Source organism: Thalia democratica, chromosome 4, assembly GCF_965202585.1.
Source record: "Thalia democratica chromosome 4, ktThaDemo2.hap1.1, whole genome shotgun sequence".
Classification (NCBI taxonomy): Eukaryota; Metazoa; Chordata; class Thaliacea; order Salpida; family Salpidae; genus Thalia; species Thalia democratica.
Genome location: NC_139168.1, coordinates 26,994,032 through 27,004,152, shown reverse-complemented (window position 1 = coordinate 27,004,152; position 10,121 = coordinate 26,994,032). Strand labels below are relative to the sequence as shown.

Genomic DNA, 10,121 nt, shown 5'->3' with positions numbered 1-10,121 from the left:
TTAGTTTTTAGATAAGTAATAATAAAAAAAACACTAAGCTGTAGTGCTAAATACTTTTATTTTATTCCACAGATTACAAACAGTGAAATTAATGTTTTTCAGCCGTTGTATTAAATTAAAAATTTGTTTTAAAAAACATATCAGGACCAAAACTACTTATTCAAATATTCATTATAAGATAAAAACGAAAACTTTATGTTCAATGCTACTGTTCATCGCAGAATGAAACCATTTGTAGTAAGTTTTTAAATTATACTAAATTTATTTTAATTGCAAGTTGTTTTCTCATAAATGCTTTCGACTTTACCTACTAAAAAGCAAACTTGAATTAGTTTGTTTGAATCATTAGAAACCGTTTAGTTTTGCGCAAAATTGCTCTAACTTGGAATGGAAAAACAGCATGGCAAGAGTAGTAAATGTTGCTTTTACGTTTGACTGGATTGTGTGACTTAAAGAAAGCCACTAGACTGGAATGTGTTTGAATTCGAAAGAAAAGTTTGGTCCTCGCGGGAAAATGTTTGTATTGATTTGTTCATGGGAGAAGTATTAATTTCACAGCGAACTGTTTGAAACAAACTTTCTGATTGCAAGTCAATCGTTTACGTAGTAAACTTTCTTGCATTAAAATTATTATTAACTATTAATACAGTTCTTCTATAAAAAAATAAAATGCACTGAAATCAAAATAACCATTTGACAAAATCTCAAATTATTTTGATAAGTATTTTGAGTATCTGTTATAAATTGTTTTCTTAGCTCTTAGGCTAACAAAGATTAATTGCATGTTGTTATTTAAGGCACTAAACTAATTTTCTAAAATATACCAACTTGGACTTAAGTTTCTACACTCATTTTAAGTTAAAATAAAAATTTAAAGTATTAGTCACGAAATGTTTTATAAAAATAGTTTACAGTACATATTAATTTTCGCTTAAATGAAAATAAAAGTACTAGCAAAAATTTGGTTAAAATTCTAAATGTTGTTTGATAAACAAGTATGTTTAATTACATTTAATCAGATAAACTGAGCGTGTATAAATTTGAATTTTCTAATAAACAATTATCATTCTACGAAAAAAGTTCATATTTTTAGAAGCTTTTGATTGTCATGTATTTAAAAGTCAAACATTGAATAAATTTTAGAACTTGTACTACAGAACGCTCATACAAATAAGTTATGTAAAAATTTACGCAAAAGTGATCTGCTAGAAACTGCTAATTTGGCTATATATATATTTTACGTATAAAATTTTAAGTTGATACATAAACTAAATTCAAAAAAAAGTAAATACATCCAAAACTGAACTTTTAAAGGTTTTTACTAAATATGTACAAACTAATATGAAACTTGTTTAGTTTTTATAATGGGTTAAAGCTTGTAATTCTTTTAGGACTCATCTAAACATCATAAAAAAAAAATTAGAGTTTTGTTAACATTTTCATGATTTAAAAAATGTTCAAACATCTTATTCTGATTTGATATTAATCTTACTTGAAACTGTCGATAAAGCATTTATAAATAGATAAAAATTGTTTTTTTAAACAAAATTATGTACAAAAGTATATGGCGAAAAGTTGAAGAAAAAATATAAAAGAATAACAAAAAAAGGATAATTAAAATAGCATTGAAAAATGTGAAAGTTAAACAAAGCAGTGGAATGATTTAAAGTATATTTCATTGTTTTTTGTAGAACATATTGTTTGAACAATAAATTAAAAACTATTTAAATTTTTTATATAACATTTGCAACTTAATATTTATAGGTTCAATTTGTTTTTTATATTTTATTACACAAAGCTTTTCAAAATCATACAAGATTTCTTTGTCAAGTGATAAATTTTAAATGAAATTTGAAAAAATTTTCGTTGAGTGAATAGCTTAAAAAATAACTTTAAGTTATGACGTATGAATAAGTTAAAATAAATACAAAAATTAGAGATTCAGTAATTAAAACTAAAGGCATGTTTATTAATAGGTTGTTAATAATTTTGTTTTACCATTTAATGCTACTTGCGTATTTAAGTTAGGTCGCTCTTCCTCAATCAATATTAATTCCAGGCTGTAAAGTTCGCTTTTCTTACATCGTTTTAAAACTTTAAAATTTTGAACAATGTCAGAGTTTTGACAGGATGTGCAATTAAAAAGATGTTCAAATATTGCGCTGTTTTTATCTGTTCCGCAGTGGTCTGTAATTCGTCGGAATATTTGCCGTGATGTTTCTCCAATGTAAGAGATGCTCTGATCTGCAGAGCAGGTATATTTATAAATAACATTTGCGTTAAATACTTCCGAGCATTTACTTTTGTTGCTGAAGTAGTCAGAAACCTTTTTGCTGGTGTAGGCCGGTTTAATACTAATGTTGTGTTTTTGAAATATGGATGCTATTCGTTTTTGGAATCTTATTCAACAACTTCCAACGTAAACTGTTGTGAAATAAGCGTAGTTTTCGGTTTCTGTTTTCTTTTCATTTTTTGCGTTAATATTTTCATTTTGTTTAAATGTTGAATTGTCGACAATGAACCAATTGATATTAAGTTGCAAATGGTATATAAATACGTTCAAAAACCTTCCTATAATAGTACTTAAATTTTTTATTCTTTAAATACATAAAAGTTTAGTAAACAAAGAACATGGACTGAAAGTGATATTTACCCGAAAAATTACATGTTTAATTCAACGACCAGTCTACTATTTCTAACTAGATCAATGCAATTGGCAACGCTTAAGAAGATATTCTACACACACAAACACAGTTATCTTTCAGAAGAGCGCACGCTTTGAACGCCGCCCGAAAAGGTCCAAGTCAAAATTGAAGGTTTTATTTCAAGCACAAAGTTTTCGGCTCCATGGCGCCTGACAGCGGGTGCTCGTACAAGATCGCTTCCTCGCACAGAAAATCAACATGGTCAAGCGTGAAAAACGGATTTTTTTATGCAAAAAAACTCTCAAGCGTTTTGATGACGTACTGATGACGTAAAAACTCAAAGGCGAGTGGTGGCGAAAGCGAGGCGCTCCGCCGGTCCCTCCTCCTCCAACCTCCTCTTCGCGAAGTACTTTTTAAAGTCGGGATGACCGAAGGCGTACACGAAGGCGTTCGTCGTAGAGGACACCTTGGCGGCGATGCTCGCGCCGAACTGCAGCCACGGCGAGACTGGCTGTTGGATGACAAAGCGGTTAGAAAGCTGATGACGTTCAATATCTTTTTTAAAAGTCAGCAGCAAGTTTTGGAACTTATGTACAGGTTTTGGATGGTAGCTAGTTAAATTGTTTGAAAATTTAAATTTTTTCTAAATTTATTTCATACAACCGTCAAAAAATATGTTTTATTTCACTTCAGCAAAAGTCTTTAGCAATTAAAAGTAAGCTATTTACAGAGTTTTTTAAAAACTGGAATGTTTTTTTTTAACCGAGCTGTAAAGCAAGTGAAGTTTTAAACAGTTAAAAAACTTATCAAGGTCACAATAAAAAAAAAAAAGAACAACAAGAATATTGAGTGGTCAACAAAAACCAACCTGGCCCAGTAGGGCGTCCAGCCGCAAACGAACGTCGTCACCGCCTTCACCGTCGTCAGCATCAGGGTGACGTTGCGCGCCCTGTCCTTCCTTTGTCGTGACGTCACGGTAGAAGACGTTTTCGACGACACCGTGCCGAAGATGCGCATGATAGTGACGTAGCAGTAGAAGATGACGCACAGCGGGGCTGAGTGAATTTTATTTCGAATAGAAAAGTCGTTTTTCGTTGATAAAAGCTGTTCGGCTTCAACCCGGGTTTAAATTGCTAGCGCAGTGATGCAAACATAAAAAAAAAAAATAGTATAAGTGAAAAAAAAAGGTTGATTTAAAATAGAGTTAGGTTTGTTAACTGCTTTAATTTCAATAAAACCATATGTAGAACAACTATCAATCAGATTATAGCATATAAATTATAATAATTTCTGTTTAACTTCAACTGTTTAACATTTTAAATATTAGTTTACCGTTTTATGTCTAAACAAGCCTCGTTTATATTTTCCGAGAAGCTGTTTGGCACACAGACAAACAAAGCGAACAGAAGCAAAACTAGCAAATTACCTCTCATTAAATAGTGCATGCAAAAGAGTTTTATATATTTTAATTCATACTAAGCGTTTCAAAATAAAATAAACAAAAAATCTGCAAACCAACCGACAAAGCCGAGGCACATGCTGGTGAGGAGATAAACGATGTTTGTGACGTCACTCTCGAAATAGTTGATCGTGCAGTGGATGCGCAGGCTGTCGTAGGAAAAGCTGCCTAAGCCGAGGTAGGGTAGGCCGGAAATAAGGGCGCTGCAGAAAAGTTATGTTGTAAAAGATAAAGTTTGAAGTTTGTTGGTTTAGATAATAGTTAAGTTTTACTATGGGTTTCTATTGCCAGAATATATTTTATTGTATTTAAATAATTTTAACAACTTGAAGGAGCAATGCTTTTAATTAAATATCGAAGTACTAAAAGCTTTTTGAGTTGTATCTTCAGTCTTTAGCAAAAGCTGTTTTAAATTTAATTAAACTTTTGATAAAGAATTGAAGATACATTCGAAAAACTTTAAGTATACTACAATTCTTAGTCAAAAATATAATTACATTAAGTGCAAATTGTATAAAAAGCTATTTTTAGCATAAAAAATACTTACTAATGTTTTTTCATCAATAACTAAATCAATAAATAAGAATGGTTTTAGAAAACAAAAAACAAAGATTTTGCGTGAGTTTTTACAGTTTTTAACAATTTTATTACAGTATCGTCAATCAAGAACTCAAACTAACTCAATTAAGAAATACCAAAACGTTTGGTGTGGAAATTGTTTAATATTAAGAATTTAAAAATTGCTTTCAAAAAGCTGGAGAAAATTTGAAAAAGCCATAAATCCTTTGAAAATATTTAAACTGATTAAATACATAAGTTTATATGAACTCGTAGAGTTAAGTATCAATAAAATATGTTTGTTTTAAAATAGTTAGTATGTTAAAGTTAGTTTTAGAAAAATTTTCACGTTATTGTACTTTACAAAGATTATCTCTAAGTACAATAGTTCAAAAAAGTTTTATATACTATTTAAATTTTTGTGTCGAGTTTCGGTAAAGTCATAATATATGCTTTACTTGTTAGACTAAGATATTATTTTAAGGAGTATTATCTTAGTAATAAATGCATTAAAATATCAATTTTGCATTATAAAATAAGCAAGTATTTTCAAAATTTATTTGACATTTTACCGAGTCAAAACAAATTCCATTTACACGTTTTCTTTCAAAGGGCTTATATTTGTTGACTATTGTTCAAGTAGAAAAATATGTCTACATAATTTTGTCTGGCATTAACATAATGAACTAATAAAATAAAATTTTACACAAACTTAGAATCATTAAAAAAAACTTTAACAACTTAAGGTTACTTCAGAAAAATCGTTTAAACAAACAAACTTGGAAAAACAATTAAATTTACTTTTAAATTAAGATACTACTAAACGAAAGTTGACACTATCTTATCATAAATTCTTTGAATTGTATAACTTAGCAAAATATAATTCAGTTTAACAGAATACTAGCTTTATTCAGCATGTAATCTAATGTTAAAAACTAAATATATTAGTGCAAAAAGTTTATTTAAAAGCTATATACTATAACTTTTTCAGTTTTATATCAAATCAAACTTCTAAAAACTATTTTACAGGAATACTTTAACATGTTTACAAGAAAAAGTTAGCTTAACTTTTTTTTGTGTTAGAAATTATCAAAGTATACAAAAGACGTTTTCACGAAAAAATATATGCACATTTTAACACAATTAAAACACATTAAGCTAGTTGTGAGCAACTTACATATTTTTCAGCTTTAAAACACATTCCAAAATTCAAGGTAAATTGAGCTTTTTAATTAAGATGTTTCGAGCTATTCCCTTGCTTTTTAGTGAAATAGAGCACGAAGTAGTGCTTAATAACTGATATTTCAACTACTTTTAAGTATTTAACTGAATTTTTGAGCAATTACTTTCTACAGTAAAAATGTTTAAATATCCTGGCCCAATAAGACTTATTTAACAAATCCTTTCCGCTAAGTATTTTGTTGTAAGTTTGCTCTGCCGACCAGAAACGTTGCTCATTCTTTTTTCAAACTAACAACTGTCAGATATACCAACATACATACTTCAATTTGCCGAACAAACATTGCCGGAACACTTTCAAAAACTTGGACAGCAAGCCAGTAAAAAAAACCATGCAGGACGGTTGACCTGTCCGGACGGTCTGGGAACCTTAAGCACTAGCGTACTGTCAATTTTCAAACTAACGTTAAAGCAAGCCACAAACAAACACTTTCATTGTGAGCTCGGCCTGCTGACTTCGCCAGCCCTCGCTCCGAACACCAACACTCGGTTGTCAGCGTTGCGAAGATTTAATCAACAAAACAAAAAGCAAACTGACGCGCCGACCCACACCGGGACCAGCTTGAGCAGCGACGTCGCGGCCCGGGGCTCGTAGACCTTCAAGTGGTTGTTGGCCACCTTGTGCCGCTCCATGGCGGTGCAGGTGAGCGTGTATATCTGCGCGTACGCCATCAGGCCGTCCATGTACGCGCGCAGGTGGCAGTCTGCAATGTCGGGTGGGTGAGTGATTATGGTTAAATATAGAAAAAATTGTTTTGCAAAACTAGAGAATAAATTTATAATATGATACTTTTATATATATATATATTAGTCGAGTTTGAAAGTAAGTAAACTTACACTTTTTGCTCCGTCGTTTTTTAAAAAGTTTAAAAGCATCAAAACTTATTTGACAAACCTAAAAAATAACTGCTTTATTAGTGCCAACACTCAAGTGAGTTTGAAAACTTCAAAATATAGCCGGTTTTAAAAATAAAACGTCACGTCCCTGAACATATTTAGTTTGGGGATGTGTTTAGTTACTTGTAAATCATAGATTAGTTTATACACTCCGCTAATGCAGATTTGGAAGTGAAAACAAGTTAAGTGAAGATTAGAAGCATAAAAACTATTCAGTATTTAATATTTAATTTATTTAATTAAGTTTTACATAAAAAGTGTTTTAAATTAAGCTCAACGCTTCAAAAAATAGATTTAGTTTAAAGTTTTAGTGATAGACAAATATAAAAGCTATTTGCTTTACAAACAAAGACTAACAGGTTAAAAATATTTAGTAAAATTATTTTATAAGCCACCTGGCAAAAACGAGTTAACAAAAACGACTTATCTAATGCCATGCAGCTAAACTTTTGTAAACAAAACCTATCTTTTTACAAAGTTTGCTGTTACAGAAACTTTAGGTCGAACAAACCGGCTAGTTTTGGCAGCTAATTTAAAAGTGTTTTTCGTTTTTTTTTAGCTTTTAAAATGTGTTTTAGACTTGAAAAAATATAATTTTACCTTTGAGTTTTTAACTATTTTCATAACCAATACTTTGTGTATTTTGTTGTTAAAGTAATTACATTTGGTGGATAAAGTTTAATTATAAAAAAATTTAAACACTTTTCGGTAGTTAAACTTGGAACTTGAGTATCAGATAAAAATTCGGATCAAAACGACACCAACCCATAAATGAAACTTAAGAAAAAAATTAACCAAAAATAAAACAGTAAAAGCGTAAATATCACATAACTTAAAATGCCAGTAAAACTTTTAACTGTGCTGAATTGATAAAAATATTCAGCATTGGAGAAATACAAATAAATAAAGTATGAGTCAGCACATAAAATGTGTATAGATTAAAAATAATCATATGAAACTGTCCTGAGCAAGACATTAAAAGGAACCCAAGGTGTGCGACTCGATAACCGAAAGGCTCTTCGTGCACCAGGTTCCAGAACCTAATATTTTCAGCATTTTTTATCGTTGAATAAACAACAATGATAAAATATATATGAATATGGAAAGCGCAAAAAATGTGGGTGTAATCAAATGCAAAATTTAGAACGCAAACCTTTATCGGAGCTGGACTGAGCTTGGCGTTCCACGCACGACTTGACCACGAACGGCAGCTGGGAGTTGATGCCGATGTTGGAGGCCACCAGGGATATCAGGTTCAGGTTGATCACCCTCTTCCTTTTCGTGCCGAACACTCTGTTAACGCGCAAAATTAGTTTGTTTCAGTCTCGTTTTTGTTTTGTTAATGTTCTGTTCGAAAGCAATGTTTGATAGAACAAACCAGCTTGCGTTTTGTTTCGTTGCAAAAAATCAACCGCCGATGGTTGGACCGGTTTGGCAAGCGAAGCGGCGCGATCGGACGCTCGTGTTAACGGTGAACGCGAGCTCAGGCTCTGTAGTCTTTCGCTGATGTTTTCTTTAAATAAGTGTTAGTCACAAAAATTTTAGCAATTTTTTTGTGGTTTTGTTTTTAATTGCGTAGGTTTTGTGACGCTTTCGTAAACAAATAAAAAATCCCGCTTGACAATGTTTGGCTCTAATGAATTCGGTATTTGCGGAAAAATTTGAGCGTTTCCCAGCATATGTGTACTGTGTATAATTGATCATTTGTCTGGAATATAAATATAAACTACTGATCAATTAATGTTCAGATAAATGCAGAATTCCATAAATAATTTCGATTATAAATAGTATTAAAAAAAAGTAATTAGTTGAAAAAAAAAGATTGTTAATCTTATGGAAAACTTCTAAAGATAACAGTTTTATTTAACAAATGCATAAATCTTGATAGGTGTTTAAAATAAAATGCTTTAAACGTTTTTAAAGCCAAACGAAAAATTTAAAAATTAAAAACTTATAAGCAGTATGATTGAAAATATCGAACTTAACTGCACCACTTATAGTTATAGAAAGTTAATTGCTGTTTACATTATTCATAGCAAATAAAGAATAGGACTTGGATTTATGATGAACCTTCTCCTTAATTAGCAAGTAAGTTTTAGACAAAATATTCTTTTAAAACATATAATAAACTATTAGAAATTTAGCTGCTTCTTCCTTAAGTTAATTTTCAGCACGAACTAAAAAAATATACTTTTTAATTAAAGTATATAAGAAATGAGCAAATAAATGTAATAAAACTATGGTTGTTTGTTTAAAACAAAATAGATTAGCAGAAGGTTTTGAGCGACTCTTATAAAAAAAAGTAATGGTTATTGCCTAAAGTTCCATGCGGTGGTTATTTAAATTTTTTCATTCATGTACAAAGTAACGAAAATAAATAAAAATGCAAACTGCAAACAAAAATAAAAAATTTGTCGAACTTGGGAAAGGCCAGCAGGACGATCAAGTTGACGAGGAAGCCGACCACTGCGACGATCGTAACGACAGCGGCGAAGCAATCCAGCAGCAGCAGTTCTGATTGGCTGAAGTTTGGCTTGTTCGAAGCTGATTGGTTGCTTGCGCAGTTGCCGCTAACCGGCGTCGTTGAGTTTTCCATTTGAACTTGGCGCGTTCGCGTTGAATATCTTCCCTGCCGTCGGAACTCGCCGCTTTTCAACGCCGCATTTTTTTCTTTTTTTTTTTCTCAAATCGTTTTTAAGTTTGCTTTTCAATCTCCGAAGTTTTTTTTTATAAAGGATAAACAGCCAACTTCTAACAAATAAAAACTACCGTTTCATCATAAAACAGTTGTTTTGAGAAATAATAAGATTGGTGTTAACAATTTTTTTTTAGATTTGTGTAATTTCTCACCTGCGTCTTAATAATCACATCTGTTTTTGATAACTTCCTCACTTGACTTTTCTTTGCTGTGACTTTTTGTTAGAATCAGCACATGGTGTTTACTTCTATAGAAAAAACGTGTTTGTTATAATTGTTTGAGCGAAACTCCTGCAAATTAAATTTCACTTCAGTTAAGAAGTGAACTTATCTAAAATTTTGTTCTTTGTTTATCTTAAAATTAGCTAGGGTGTGTGGGGTTTAATGCTTGTTCTTAATTTAAAAATGTTTATATGTTTTTGCTACAAAGTTTCAATTTACTATTTATCTTACAACTTCAAAACGTCAATTTAGTTTTGTAGACTGCTTTATTATAAAATAACATTTTAATTTGGTTGGTAACATTCTTTAAATTATAGCTTAAAAGTACAAAAATACTGTCTCTTATATCCTAACATGTTTTAAATTGAAAATGTTTTGATTTTGAAAACTAATCTTATATACTT

General features: G+C 30.7%; 1 protein-coding gene across 1 annotated transcript; it reads right to left on the bottom strand.

Annotated features, from left to right (window-relative positions):
* Positions 1 to 2,982: 2,982 nt before the first annotated feature.
* On the bottom strand, positions 2,983 to 9,394 carry LOC145833185 (visual pigment-like receptor peropsin). Its single transcript, XM_082940383.1, has 6 exons — positions 9,219 to 9,394; positions 7,952 to 8,091; positions 6,440 to 6,605; positions 4,165 to 4,307; positions 3,514 to 3,700; positions 2,983 to 3,256 (listed from the first exon to the last, which is right to left on the bottom strand). Exons 1-6 carry the CDS (start codon positions 9,392 to 9,394, stop codon positions 2,983 to 2,985), a joined length of 1,086 nt encoding a protein of 361 aa, XP_082796509.1.
* Positions 9,395 to 10,121: the final 727 nt, after the last annotated feature.

What these genes read in the sequence shown, in the direction of transcription:
- LOC145833185 (XM_082940383.1), bottom strand. Translation starts at nt 9,394, where the DNA reads ATGGAAAACTCAACGACGCCGGTTAGCGGCAACTGCGCAAGCAACCAA. An exon ending in GTCCTGCTGGCCTTTCCCAA is followed by an intron (nt 8,092 to 9,218) that starts GTTCGACAAATT and finishes GCGCGTTAACAG; the next exon opens with AGTGTTCGGCACGAAAAGGA. An exon ending in CATGTGCCTCGGCTTTGTCG is followed by an intron (nt 3,701 to 4,164) that starts GTTGGTTTGCAG and finishes AAATTCACTCAG; the next exon opens with CCCCGCTGTGCGTCATCTTC.